This window comes from Trichoplusia ni, chromosome 2, assembly GCF_003590095.1.
Source record: "Trichoplusia ni isolate ovarian cell line Hi5 chromosome 2, tn1, whole genome shotgun sequence".
In the NCBI taxonomy this organism is placed as follows: Eukaryota; Metazoa; Arthropoda; class Insecta; order Lepidoptera; family Noctuidae; genus Trichoplusia; species Trichoplusia ni.
In genome coordinates this window covers 4,196,835-4,212,225 of record NC_039479.1, presented here as the reverse complement: position 1 = coordinate 4,212,225, position 15,391 = coordinate 4,196,835, and the positions used below count along the sequence as shown (strand labels likewise).

Sequence of the window (15,391 nt, the reverse complement as noted above, 5' to 3'; positions counted from 1 at the left end):
GCGCTCCGGGCGCTCCAGCGCGCATGACCGACATCCTACCCAAAAGTAGAAAAGTGACTCCTCCAACGTAGATACACCGTTATGTACTAAATAAATATTGTATCGTAATAGATGCCGATCCCAGTACATAATTTTGACCCAGTTGAAGATTTTTATGCTCGATTTGGATCACATAATTTGAGGGAATCTGAATAGTGATATCTTGAACGCGATTACGTTTTTCCTTCTTATACGACCTATGTATGTTCCACTTCCATACGATATAAGGCAATTGTATGAAACAGTACGATTGAAAGACGACTTAACGTTTTATAAAAACAAGGTTTATTATACCATTCTACCGTGTTTTCTCATGGTAGTTAGACAGGTATACATTTCTCTAATGCCGCTAAAATATCCGTTTCGGAGCGAGGTCTCGTAGCCGCGCGGCAACGGTTGGAACTTGGCCATAATGCGGTTGTCGGAGCCGAGGAAGACGCGCATCTCGAAAGACAAACTTATGCCAGAGTCGTACGCGTAGTCCACGCTGTGGCCGCAGTGCGCCTTGCTCTCCGAATCGAACACGCTCTCGTTGACGAACAGGTGCACGCCGCCGGTGCGCTGGTTGACTCTCGTGGTCACCTCTGCAGCAATCTTATATATTAAATGTATGTTCACAGGTGGGTTCTTTGTATACCCGTAAGGATAATGTAAGGCGTGTCCGTCACGTCTAATGGACAGATACACTTTTGCTTCTTTCTTGTATTTCGCTATTACACTTTTTATGAAAATTGTCTCATTCTCTGAAGCGGGCGAAGGGCCAGGGTAAATTGGTGAGAAACTGGATTCGACTTTCGCACAAGAACCCCATTGGTTGTCAAAATTTCTAGTTATGTCGACACCGTAGCTCAGTTGGTCCTCTGAAGGCCTGAGATTCTTTTTCCAGGGAATTTGGCTCTAAAAATAAACAAAAATAATAATTAACAATCAAATCTTTAAGATAAATCGACGGACGAGTAGTTCCGAATAAAGGCGTCTCATTAAGCATAGTATATATTTTGTGCTTTTGGTATGGTCTTCTTAATGTTTAACTGTCATTAATATCACACTCAACGTATTTTTTTACTTTTGCTTCAACTAGTAAAATAAGTAGCTAGCATAAGTAATTCGAACATTGCTTGTTTATTAAATCAATAAACCAAAGTTTATAGAATTATAAAGTACGGTTCCAGAATAGTTTTCTCGTGAACGATTTAATTTTGTTGACGTTATGGTAAATAATTAAACACGTCTTCATAAGAGCCACAATTGTTCTATCGTTGGCTTATGATGATAAGAATACGTACATATCTGGAGTACTCTTGACCATCAGGGTTGGTGCAGGGTAAGATGACCCAGGTGACTTTCTGCAGCATCGACTCATACTCCTCGCAGGCCACCAGCTGCTCCACCACATACAACGCAAGCCCCACCGGCTCGGTGCCTCCTTGCTGACCAGCTTCTATGATGAAGACGGGCTTCATTGGGTCATCATCAGCTCTTGGAGCCCCTTTATTACTGTTTATTATCACCTAAACCAAACAGACATGCGAAATGGATTTTACTTCTGTGTTGAACAAAGGCTTTCAGAATATAAAATGGTTTTTGAAGTATGCACCAAACACCAGTAGGTTTAACTCTCTTCGGAATAGTTTAACGCTGTAAGAAATACTAATGGATTAAGAAGTACTTTATTAACAATTAATAAATTACTTTGATTTTTTTGGTTTGATGCGGCTTTATCATAATTACTAAACAGATTATCATAGAAAGAGTAACCACAGAAGCAAAAATTAGCAGACAGGTCACCTCATATAAATGTCGTCCTTCATACGTCATGTCGTCACTGATCACATTCACTACTTCGCTGCAGTACTCCTTGATGGCTTTCAGGAATATGGTGACCTGCAAGCGGTGAGCCACCGTGAGATACTTTCTTTCCCTATCACCTGAATAGATAGATGAGTACGTACAGTACTGGCGCCTATAGCTGCATCCTCGATACAAGCTGCCTCGTCCCTGTCTAGGAGAATACGCAACATCTTCGCGTAGCAAGGCCGCAACGACTTGCAACTGAATATAGTAACAATAGTATTCAATTAGCTTAAGTGAGTCCTACCACCATATCTTATTGATTGTCGGATTTGTGGAAGACGGATACCGCTACTCCGTATGGGGTGCCGTCTTATTCTTATATTGTCTCAACAGTATTGCTTCAAGAGTTGGAGGCAGGGCCCCTGCTTACCTAGTTGATGCGATGCGTTAATCACTTACCCACATTTTGAATCCATCGAATAGCTCACTAAAACAAATGATTGATAACAGTACAAGTCAAGATCTTGTTCATCTGATGAGAAACTTGAAATTAAAAAAAAAATGAAGATAATAGCATTTCAAACTTTAAATGAAAAAACAATGACAATGGACAAACCTCCGATAAAAATTGAAAGGAAAACATATAAAATATACATATCGCGTTTCTTCAAACCTAACATTATTCACCGTTCCAGCCTCAAGCAGGCAATCGTGTTCCGAAAGGAAATTTAAATTTATTGCAGTTAGTATTACACTTGGAAATCCATAAAACAAATTCGTTTTAAAATTTTATTCTTATGTATTACATATTTGTGTAGCCTATTTCATGCTATCAGTCTTCAGCAAGTCAGTAGCCTTGAGCGAGCTCCCTCTTTTTTCTCTGATGACCGAACTCTTTCTTGATTTGGGATCCAAATGATTTAAAACCTTCGTAAAACGTTGGTAAAGTATTCCGAAGGCGACTTTCTGGGAATGTGAACTCGTATCCATCAGTCAGCTCCATCGTGTAGGAGTAGGGGATACCGGCACCGCCGAAGGCGAAGTCATCGCTACCGCCGGCCGCCGGGTACCACTTGCCTGCGCTCATCACTTTGAAAGGCAGCCCTCCGGCTTTCACAACAGCTTGCGAAACCACTCTAGCCATGTTATCCAGCCTCTTCCACTCTTTTGGTAGTATTTCTCCCGTGTAGCCCCACGGATAAACCAAGTATTGGCCGTAAGAGTGAAGGGACACGTATAATTTCATATTCTTCTTATTGTCCATCATGACGTTTCGGACCATTTGTGTCTCGGGCTCCGAGAAGGGCCTGGGACCGGCGAAGGTTTCTTTATGGCAGGGATCATGTGATATTCCGCTCACACCCCACTTAAACCCATAGTTTCGGTTGCCGTCCACTCCATAACAATCATTTTCGGTGTGTTTTGATCTTGTTTTTCGCCACATACGGTTCTGAAGCAAATAATAGTTTTTTCTAGAAACGCTTAGTTAAAGTTGAGAAGTTACAAGAGAGCTTGCAATTAATTAGTACTGATAATTATTGATTATTTTTTTTTATCGCTGATTTAATAATGTTACGATACTAATTTTAACAACGTTATCACGTTGCGGTTTTTAATATCTTGTGTCTCACAAGTGGAAAGATAGTAAAACAATATTTGAATGGTACCTCATCGAAACTTGCAAGTGTCTGACTCCGCTAAGCGAATATCACGTGCCTGTAGCGTGACAATTTTACAAGTCTTTACGCTCATTGATTTGTTCTACTGTACGGATGTTTGAGGGATTTGACCAGGGTTTCGTTAATTGACATCTGATGGGTTGATATATGAATTTAATAGTACTTACACTCTTGCTAGACCTGGTATACTCGTAACCGTCAGGATTTACGAGAGGCAGGATGTACCAGTCGACGCCATCCAGCTCGCCGCCGCTCCTCCGATTGGCCGGCTCGCTGGACAATCGGTGGATAAGATACAACGCCATGGCTGGGGCCACCCACTCACGCCCGTGAATACCTATGATAATGGCAATAATTAATTCAATGAAAAAAAAACCAGCTTATTTAGAATAAAGTGGCAAGTTTTTGACCTGCTACCTTTATTAGTCGAACCTGTGATTTTACTGCAAGTCTAATATTCCTATTCCATATTTTTCAGTGAATTACAGTAGGAAGTTTATCGAATTTAAACGCTCCAATGCATATTTTAATTAAATCGCTCCAGAACACAAACATTAGCAACATTTTTTGTAGAAGTAATGCTGTTTTACAAATACCGATCAAATGCGAATCGTTTGGGATAAAAAACCTTATTTTTTCTCGAAACCTAAGTAAACTCATTTCATTGGCCATATAACTGGTGTGAATAAAGGAGAGAATCACTTGCCTCCATCAACAAATATGATAGGGTTGCCAGCATTGGGGTTGGATGATATCTTCACGAGGTTCATCTTCCGGCCCTCGTAGCTCTTGCCGAGGTTCTGCAGGGTAACCAGGTCGGGGAATCTTCGGGCTACCGTCTCCATGAACTCAAGCATCTAGGATGTCATATTTCATACTTTAGATTACGCTTGAGAACTGTTAGTTTTCGAAAGTAAGCGGAAAAGAAAAATAACATAAAGTTCCTATTTGGTACTTAATAATTTAGAAATATGTATGTTTGCCAAAATTAAAAAAAAAACAGTTGTATGTTAAAAGCGCATAACTTACTATGCCATGTCAAAGTATTCTTGTCGTTGAAATTGAATAAAACGCTAAATAGCTGTCTCTTCCTTACACAATAAAGTGACTTTTAATAGCCTTTTTCAACTACTTTTTTACCTTGCGTTCGCTACTAATGTATAATATAACTTACATTGGCGTAAGAATTGTATTCGTAGATATTGAAGCTCTTAAGCAGTCGTCTTCTTGGCGTACGTTCAGCCACATCTTCTAAAGTTCTAAAGGAAAAACAGCGATATAATTACATTGTAACGTGCTAAAACATTACGTAGTTGGAATGATTATATTATTCAAAAACTGATAATTCGTGTAATTATGAGTTTAACTAACTTATTGTTGCGTATAATTAAAAATGCTTATAGTTTCCCTGAACGAGGTGACGCCTGATCAGTAATTTTTTTAGGTACTTTCATTTAAACCCATTGAACTATGTATTTCTGCGGTGTTGACAAATATATTAAAATGTGTTTTTTTTTTCGTCGAGAAACGACTCCCGTTGTAAGGAATTAAAACTTCTTGTAGCAGGGTGTTTCACAATCATTCAAGTCACATATAGACACCCAGACTCAGAACAAGCAATCGTTTAATACACAAATGGTTATCCTGCGAGAGGATCGAATTCGCGATACGATGCCCAGAGTGGGTTTAGCATGTTGACCTTTACCACTCGCCTATACGTGCAGACAGTATGACTTTTCAGTTTCAAAAAGATTTAGAATCTTGGTAAAGTAAGGCAAAACTGAAGTGGGGAGCAACATGAATACTTAAATCAATAAGATTACAACTTGAAGAGCCATTTATGAATGTGCAAAAATAAAACCTCTAAAGACTTTCCTTTAAAGAAGAAAAGCACTTTAAGTTTCTGATTTAAAAATCAGTCAGAGCTGTTTACAACAGACTTAAACGTTGACGAACGTTGAAAAACGTTGATCATTTTATATTTATTTTTCACACTTAAATGACATGATCTACATGCGTATTAATCTTGAGTCCTTTATTATGAGCTGACGCGGTGGCGAAGTCACGATTCCGAATACGTTGTATCATTTAAGATCAGCAAGAAAGTAGTGCGAAAATTAATCCGGGTCAGCTAGTACGTACTAAAAAGCAAATAATTCGTAAGTCGTCACTTCTGGACTCCTTTCTCTGTGGCTGTGACTATTACCATGATTGTTAACTAATTGGGGCCTTATTAATCACTACCTGTTTGGTTTATAGGTTTTGAACTATAATAAAATATATCTGATGTGCTTTTGTATTAATTTAAGGCTGATAAGGAATAATTATTAGCAAGTAAAAATAAGATAGCTATCTTGATAAAGTATTAAAAAGGTTGATATCAGTCAATAAATCCTCCCGCAGGACGATATTATTTAAATAATTCTCTACTTCTAATTCAATTATTTTTCTCACCTTCCATAATTCGGTTGTTTCACCTCTAGTTTTAAATTCTTGATTTTCGCATAATCCTCAACAAATTGTAGTTTTTGTGGCGGTACTAAGAGGTCTAGAGTGTCATTAAGACCTCTGCTTTCCTTCAGGACCTCTACTTCACCAGACGGATCCTCAAAATGCGATGCTGCTTGCAAATTGTCATCTGACGTCGGGTACAAACGTATGAGAGTGTGGCTGAAAATAAAACATGTATTAACGCCTAGTAGAAACCTAATAGCAAGAAGTTTATAACAATATTCGATTTTCGAATCTCAATTTTAACCTTTGTATTTAAAATGGAATTCTTTAAATATGCATTTACGATATAATTACACCTAAATAATAATTTCTTTGCTATATTTCTTCCCAGCAAAAACACTTAGGAAGTGGTCAGGGGTGGGCAAAACTGGGTGCTGTCCAATGTAATCTGACCTTCAAAAAGTGCTACTTAGTAGCCTAATTTGAATAAATGTATTTTGATTTTGATTTAGAATCACGAGGCTGGACTGAATACTCGTTATATAGGTTTTTTTTCAGCTGCTATAATTGTTGATTAATTATACTTACTTGTCATACGTGTCGTTACCGCTAGCCCTAGCTTGGCAAATTAGGCAGAACAAACCTGATGAAAAAAAAATATTATTACGTACTTGCACTCAAGCTTTATTCTTACGGTATTTTTTTATTCTTAATTAAACTATCCAATAACACTTTTAAAATAGTAAATAATTTGTCATAGTTAATTGTGTTGACAACGTGTCACAAACGTCACGTGCAGTCACGCTTTGCAACGAAAGTTATAATAGTTCTAAATGCAAATTAAAATTTAACCAATAAGTAATGTTTTTTTTTTTTTCGGTGTAATATAAGGTTATGAACGGATTATGTGATAGATAGGAGTGAACTTGATGATGACCTTTCCCACTCTTCAGGGCCAGATCTAGGGTGAAAAAATTATCGAGCTTTTTTTACGATGCTTAGTTTGGTGATGGGCCCCTGGTCATAGTGGGCCCCTAGGCACTGGCCTAAAGTGCCTTATGGATAATACGGCACTGCCACTCTTATAACAATGCAGTGCATTCTGTATCAAAGTTGATGAATTTGAAAATGACACTAGGTAAAAGGGCAGTTGTCTAGGTGTCTCTTTACGCCATGTATCTGCGAATATATTCCACAACCGAAGTGAACCTGTGATATCACGACTCAAAAAAAATCCGAACTTTCGTTTTGACTTTTAGGGCCGATTTTTCAATCGCCAGATAACTTTTATTCGACGAATATGTTTGACGTTTTGACAGCTTTTGTGTAGAAAATACGGCAAACGGCCATATTAATTGCTCAGATAAAAGTTATCTGACGATTGAAAAATCGGGCCTTAGTCAAGTAATAAACCACTTTCTAGTGAATCTAATATCGATATAAGAGGTTTGTACCAATTCATATTTATTTAAACGATCGATGCTCTATTAAATAAGCATAATATACTTTCTCTTTGCCGGGCAATGGCGCTAGAGTACTTCTTTGAAAAGTATTTTCTTAGGGTGAAAACACATTTATTAATTTATATCTATCGATTTAGTTTGCAAAGACATATGATTTCAAATTCAATTGTTTCAAATATTCTAGAACCTATTTTATTACTAGAAGTTAGATTTTGGTCATAAATCTAATTACCAGAATAATTTAATAAGAACACTGAAATTTAAGAATACAATAAAGCCACTTATTAAACGTTGACTTGTTATAAAAACGTTTCATATATGTGAAATCCATCACTATGCATTAATTATGAAAACATAAAAAAATCTAATCTCATCATATTGCAATATCAGTCTCACAAAAACAGACAAAGGAGTCCAATGTTCAAATTATTATATCTCTATTGTACATAGCTAATGATAGGTAATTACAAACTTCATCATTTAATTATAAGCTAAGTGTGAGTGAGCCCTAAACGCCGCCGTATTTGTGCCACGACTCTGAGGGCAGATTATTTGCGTCAAACGATTCTTTAATTTGTGGCGACATTTTATCGTGTTTCTTTGGCTTCAAGTAATTGAATCTCTTTCCATAGATGTGATCCGGCTTCAGTTCTTAGACCAATTTCGTAGCAATTGACATCATTACGGGCCCTTTGATCGCTCTGAATCCCCGATGATTTTAATTTAATAAAATCGCTATATTTTCCTATTGAAATTAGCTGCATTGGTCGGAACCAAATTAAAGTTGAATTGATAGGGAGCTCTTTGATCTGTTATTAGTGTGGGACGATAATTTGATAGAGACAGCCACAAAAATTCATAGAAATATTTGTGACGTTTTGATAGTTGCATGGCTTCTGTATGTAGGCTGGTTTGTAATTAGATTTCACTTCAAACGAATTTATTCAATTTTTTTCTTATTTATTTTAGTCTACTGACAATCGGATCGTCTTCATATTATAATAAATCACAATCGATTGATTCATGTTCGAATTATCAGCGTATTCTTTTTTCAAAATGTATAATTTAAAAAGAATGTGTAATTTGAATTACACAATACAAAAATTACGACTGAATTTAAAATGGACAACCACTTAAATAGTATCGTAAATTTAATGGAGGCTTTTAATGTTACAGGAATAAAAGCCTTCTGACCACAGCCTTCCTGTACGTATGTATCGTCACGGCCGGATTAAATGGACTGGCCATTACACTGATGCTGTATTCTACCAAGTTATATTTATTGCCAGTGTAAAAAAATATCCAAAATTAATCTAGATAATGGGCAAAATTAATATAAGATAATTGATAGATAGTTTCCCTGAAGTAAAGATGTATAGTTTTTATTCTATTTCTTATATATTGTAAAATTTATGTGGATATCTAAAAACTATTACAAAACAACTAAAAAGTTTTCATAAATATTAAAGTAATCCGTTACATTTTTTTTTCTTATAATTGAATAATTGGAAAATAATGTTTTTTTTTAATAAATTATTTTTAGGTTACGTGACACAGCGAATCCAAATTAGTAATGCGTAAAATTATTCTTTTTTTCCCCCATACCTAATCCTAAATATATGTATACCTAATCGCAAGTATTAATCATACAAAATAAAACAATAAATATTGAATATTAATTGTTAAAATACGAAAATAACTCTCATAATTCGTTAATTCGCATGAAAGAAATGCAATTAATGACTCAGTAGGTATCTTTGACTGAGAGGCCTTTGGCCTCGAAAGAATGCAAATAAATTTTAATAATTATGCAGTCGTCGTTATGACGGGTTTATATCCTAAAGGGTGGACAGATATTTAGGAAGTTTATACCTGTTTTATAACAGGACAAATGCATGGTAATGTGAGGGAGAAAATTTTTGGTTATAAAACCTAGTGGGCTGCAATATAATTTTCTCATTACAAGAAAAAGATTATCATGTATCAAGGAAACAGAGTTTTATATTTACATGATGTTAGGACTCGTAGGATCTGTATTAACTAAAAACTGTGTCATACATCGAATAATACCTAGCATCATAATAGAAATAAATACTATTTAGAAACATAATCGATAAGGGAGGTCGCAGTTTCAAAAAAAACGCAAATGCCTATTATTATTTATATACATATATTTCTGTTTCTAGCTACCCATTATTTTGCATAGCATTTTCGTATCGCTCGCTTCGAACATTCAATTTTGATTTTATTAGATTTGTCACACGTTTTTGACGGTTCCACTTGTGTGCAGCGAAATTAGATTGTCAATAATTTGATTAACGACTACCGACTGTATTTCCTTTATTATTATAGTACAGAGAACCATAATCGGTTATAATGTATATGTAACATAGTTTCACAAATGTGCTTTGGGCCCCGGTAAATCTGCTGTTTACCATGGCCGATGAATGAATAGAATTTAGATTAAATTGGCACTATTCGTATTATTTTAGGCATTTTCCATCACAATAATTGGAAATTCTGAATTAATTTTCAATTATAGTGTAAAAAAAATGCTTAAGTGAACAGGAATATTTTTAAATTTAATCCAATTGCCATTCATTAATTGGCCATTGTAGGTAAATAGCAGAATCGGGGCCTTGGATGTTAAATTTGTGATGATTGGTGTTTCTAAGATTGTAATAATAATAACAGCCGTTTATTAACAAGGCCTCTGCAGTTTCCATTAAGCCTTAAATTTTGGACATGTTTCCACTGTTATGGGTTTTTTTCCCATAAAGTTATCCATGAAAATGTACGCCGATAAATGCTCCACAATTGGGTAAAAACCTTTGTCTGTACAAGAAAAGATGGGCACTGACCACCACACTTATTAGGAACTTGCTGGTTGGTGATTGCATATTCAAATAATTGGAACCCATTTCTCCTTCCGATGTTTTCGCTCACCATTTATCTATGGTTATTGTTCAGAAAATAAAATTACCTACATTCTACTGAATAATAGTCAAACGAAACTGCTTACAAGGCAATACAAAAACAAAATTAAAACTGTGAAATCAAAGAAATGAGCGAATGTGAATGGGTACGATAAGAAAACAACGGAATTCACTATTCAATATATTTTTCCTCAAATTACTTGGAAACGGCAGTTTTCTATGTAAATAATACCTATCACTGCTCGACTAAAAACTGTTATTTTCAATGAAAATAGTCCACTGTCATTACTGAAACTCCTTTAAAAACGTGACGTATCTGTGAATATAACTTAGGCTCACAGGTAGTTTTTTCTAAAACTTATTAACTTACATGTATTGATAAGAATAATTAATCTTGTAACCAGATATCAAGAATAGCTGTCTGCATTTGTTTTTTTAATAATCAAAACTGACAAGTAAAGAAATGAAAAAGAAAATTAATGTCAACAATAATTTTCCGCAATACAAATACTTTACTTTGTACGCAGTTAATACTTCAGATTTTAATATGAATTATGTTATATATGTTATGTAAAATAAATTTATTTTCTCACTATAGGTACCCATTATAAATAACATAAACCTACACGAGAAAACATAAAAAATAACACCGTTTAAATTGAATAGGTATGTTCCATCGTTCTCAATTCAAAACATTTTATTTTTCAAACAGATCGATGTTTCTTTGTCATTTCAATTCGCCTACATTCCTTTTAGAAAGGTGTCATATTAAGAGCAGACTTCAAACGGTTCAAGCTGTATGAATGTTTCCTTAGCCTCCAAATCAAAGCATTGTAAAAACGTGTAGGTTGGTACACTCACGAGCAAAACGTTTTTAAATAATCGTCGTCGATTTATTTAGTGAAGTTATACTTCAATTATAGAAATAGAATCGTCTATTTATTTAAGTATACGTACGTCACCTAGATATTATATGTAAAACTAATTTTAAAGAAAAAAAATCTATAACTTGAGAAATAAATTCCTAATGGAAAAGACTTCAACTATTTTATTGAGTTTACGTATTTTCACATCGATTGTACATTTCAATAATGACGACTTTTCTAGTAAGAAGATTCGCAGTAATGAGGCAAAGCAAAGGCAACGATTTCTGTTATAAGCTCTCAATTTATACGGCAAAATGTATCAAATAGATATTTTTCTCGCAATAAAAATTACAAGCTTCTCTAACAAGCGACTTGTTGTTTGCTCCCGTGCTGGGCTGATTGCATGTAATATACGAATAAATGAATAACAAATATTATTTGAAACTAGTTACTCGAATAATGTACTTAATGAAAATTGCTGTAATTTGATCTGATAGTTTCAGGGACGTCATTTTTTTTAAAGATGATAGATTTGAAATGAAATCATTTATTCTGTAACTAGGATATAATAATATCATCACTTTTACATGTCTTTTTTTTTCGAACGCTGGAGTCGACATTTCCTATCTGACTACCCTGAGAAGAAATGTCGAAACAAACTCAGGGCCCAGGGGTCACAGTCTCTTTTGAAGTCCAGACAATTTATCTTTGAGCTTAATTTGGCTTACAAGGACTCAATTATTTTACTTGGATTACTTTATCCGTATTTGTATTAGTTACCTAATTGAAGGCTTGCATAAAAATTTCAAAACTTTTATAGAACCGATAATAGGTATATTATTTAAGGCTAGGCAGGCTAGTTGAAATTAATAATCAATTAGTATTTTATCTGTCTTCGATATGACATACATTTGGTTAATTACAATCGGGAGAGATGAATACATTGTTTCGTTCATCTTATTTGTAACAATTAAAAAACCATTGCAATCCGATACTCGATATTCAAATGTCGAAAACAGATGAGTAAATGACATGGATGCGGGCTGCCCAGGACCGGGATGGTTGGCGCTCTTTGGGGGAGGCCTACGTTCAGTGGACGGTGATAGGCTGAGATGATGATGAGATGAGTAAAGATTGTCTTTTGATAATGCAATAGTATAATCATATGTTTTTGTTTATTTTCATATTAGATTTCCTTAATCTCTACTGATCTTCATAGGAACAATTGAAAGTGAATTTCAAGAATTGTGTTTCGCTAAGTATTCTTCTCGAAATGAAAAAATCTTGACGAACATGATATCGTATACCTATACTGTTTAAATAAGGTGAAAGAACTATAATTTGCTAAAGTAATTAACAAATATCTGTAATTTTATACGGAAAACAAAGCCTTGATGGGTTTTATTTCACTCGTGTTTATTTCAAAGAAACGATTATTAAAACACAAATCGAATCATGATAAACCGTGAAGATACGTAACAGAATCGAATCTACAACTTAACACTCGAGTAGTCACTCAAAAAGTCATAGCAAATAGTTTGTATATCCACTAAATATCTTAATACATAATCAGTTACAAAAAAAAACTACTTAAGAAAATCAGAAATCAATAGACGAAAAAAAAAGAAATTAAAAAAGTATATTTAAAATAAGATGGTTCTATTTGTATTCAAATTGCACTTAAAACTTTTTTAACAATAACACTCACCCATCACAAAAATAAAGCGAGCCATAACTGTACACTTGATTACCGATGCCACAAAACCTAACAATCAATTAAAAAGAAAAATTATCGTTATAATATACGACGGCAGGTATACGCGCGTGCGCGCGTCGCCGAATGGTCTTACGGACTGCGTCTGCGCACAATCTTGGATCCAGGCCACGGGACTTCGTATGACCGTAACGGTACGTAGCAACCCTAATTACGCATTTACGAAGGACGACTGAACCTGTCGTAAAATTACCATAAAATATGATTGCCATAAAATTTCTTTCATTAGTGAATATTTTCTTTGATTTTTGAAGCACGAGCTGAGTTTTAAGTGCCTATTATGGCATGTTTTCTTGTATTTTCATTATTTTAACTGCTAATCTTTAATGCGCTAGTTGGTAGTTTTCCTAATGTATTCTGAAACCAAAAAGTCTAAATGCGAAGTGTGATGAAAGTAAATTAAGGCGAAGCGTACTAAAAATATTTTCTTTTTACACCGCAATGAGACGAAAAAAAAATCATTTTATGGAATATACTATTTTTTTGTACGCATATTGTTACAATAGGTTTTATAAAAAATGAAGTACAAAAAATACTGTGCTGTTCAACGACCAAATAAGTTACTGAGCTAAAACTGAAGATATTGCAAATATTCTTTAAAAGACATGTCAACAATGCTTGAGCAGAAAAAATAATAATAATTATACTGATGCATTGCAACTAAAGCTCTGTTTGCAATATAAAATATAATAATTTCCTATTTTCGTTCTAGACTATAAAATCTTCGTAAGCAGAATATTATAGAAATTTTTATGTAACACCTATCCTACAGCATACTTTATTAATAATATTTGTTCATATTTCCCAAAAAAAAACGTCCATTAAAGAAAAAAACTCAGTATTTGTTTTGAAGGCCATAACTGCAGAGCGGAGTGTCCGGACTGCAGTTTTTAGTTTGTGTCTAGCCCTATGATGGATTATTCCATTATCTATACAAGCTTTTGTACTGACGCAAACCAATCCGTCACTTTATCTAACCAGTGACATATAAAAGCCTTGTTTAAATAATTTCGCAACGGAGTTATGGATGTATGACTATTAGATATTAGCCCTTAATTAAAGATTGCACAAGCATGTCACGTCTTTCAGAAGGAAGGTCTTGTTTTATTAAGAACAAACATTTGTGATGGTGAAGTGGAGTCAATCTGCCTGTGATTTTCCACTTCAGGACTTATCAATTTTTTGTAAAATATTTCCATGGAATCTTCAGCGTGAATATTAAATATTTTAAACATCCAGATTAAATGAGTCTTTGTCTAATTATAGAACAGCATGGAAGGATAGAATAATAATATACTTAATAATAATATATTGTTTAGTGATAAGTTAAAATATGTAACTGTTTTGTGTCCCAAACAAATAAATATCAAATTGCGACACCATAGTTAACTGCTCAAGAGTGTAAAGAGTAGAATCACTATAGGAAATACTGTATTGCCTCATACCAGGCTTGCTCTGGAATTATACTATACCCTCATACTACCATTTTTTTCTCCCTAAAAAACCTTGGGAGCTTCTTACATCCTGGTAATATGAAGCATTGTACCGGGCTTTAACTCATACCAGCTAAGACCAAGGACCCCAGTATTTCCTCTCCTTTTGCAGAATTCACAAAGTACTACAAAAAATCTTACTCCTCTATAACCCTTCGATACCATGCGATATTAAAATCGCAAACGAGGATCAACAAAGCATGTCGGGTGTATTGAACTGCACATACCGGTTAGGACCCGCCCACACGGTAACGGACACTTTGTCATGAACTACCACGATTACTCGTCATTGCTACTTACTACCGTATAATGTATACACAACAGCTGACTCAGTAATGTCTGGAGTTTTTCTTTTCTTTTTTCTTTTTTAAGAGCCTTTTAATTACAAAATCATGCCAGCCTATGCCAGCGTAGCCTAAGAGAGGAGAAGTTCCATTACCATCAAATTCTTCATAAAGTATCTATAAATTCATGTATTTTAAATGAAGTTATTCTTGATTTCAATCTTCATGGTATCATTCGTTATTAGAAATTACCAATATTTTTTTTATTAACTTTACCTGCCTCTGCCTTATATTATAAGTCCTGAATAGGAGTATAAAATTAACTTTTTTTGTAATATTGATAACTGATCGTTAACGCTATTTCGGTTATTCAGCTTCGAATACGTTTACAAAAAGAAAAAACACACAAAACTATTAATAAGAAACAAAATTTTACAAGTACAAATTAAATTAAGTGTTGGACTCCAAAATGATCCCTTAGCAAGATTCGACTTCTCATTCGAGATTAAAAAAAAACTGTATAACAAAAAAAAAGATGTTTGAAGTAAATTCTAGATGAAGTATAGTTTTAGCAAAAGCTTTCTATCGCTGTATTATTTCAGGTAAGAT

At 34.5% G+C, this 15,391-nt stretch overlaps 2 protein-coding genes across 2 annotated transcripts; both read right to left on the bottom strand.

Moving 5' to 3' along the window:
• Positions 1 to 301: 301 nt before the first annotated feature.
• LOC113504263 (zinc carboxypeptidase-like) lies at positions 302 to 2,571 on the bottom strand. The gene is made up of 6 exons (XM_026886482.1): positions 2,450 to 2,571; positions 2,293 to 2,320; positions 1,992 to 2,091; positions 1,828 to 1,923; positions 1,326 to 1,550; positions 302 to 936 (listed from the first exon to the last, which is right to left on the bottom strand). Exons 1-6 carry the CDS (start codon positions 2,511 to 2,513, stop codon positions 328 to 330), a joined length of 1,122 nt encoding a protein of 373 aa, XP_026742283.1. The 5' UTR covers positions 2,514 to 2,571; the 3' UTR covers positions 302 to 327.
• A 37-nt stretch (positions 2,572 to 2,608) lies between these two features.
• On the bottom strand, positions 2,609 to 13,109 carry LOC113504253 (carboxypeptidase B-like). The gene is made up of 7 exons (XM_026886471.1): positions 12,940 to 13,109; positions 6,555 to 6,609; positions 5,967 to 6,182; positions 4,687 to 4,771; positions 4,219 to 4,369; positions 3,680 to 3,849; positions 2,609 to 3,283 (listed from the first exon to the last, which is right to left on the bottom strand). The coding sequence occupies exons 1-7, from the start codon at positions 12,962 to 12,964 to the stop codon at positions 2,681 to 2,683; spliced, it is 1,305 nt and encodes a 434-aa protein (XP_026742272.1). The 5' UTR covers positions 12,965 to 13,109; the 3' UTR covers positions 2,609 to 2,680.
• Positions 13,110 to 15,391: the final 2,282 nt, after the last annotated feature.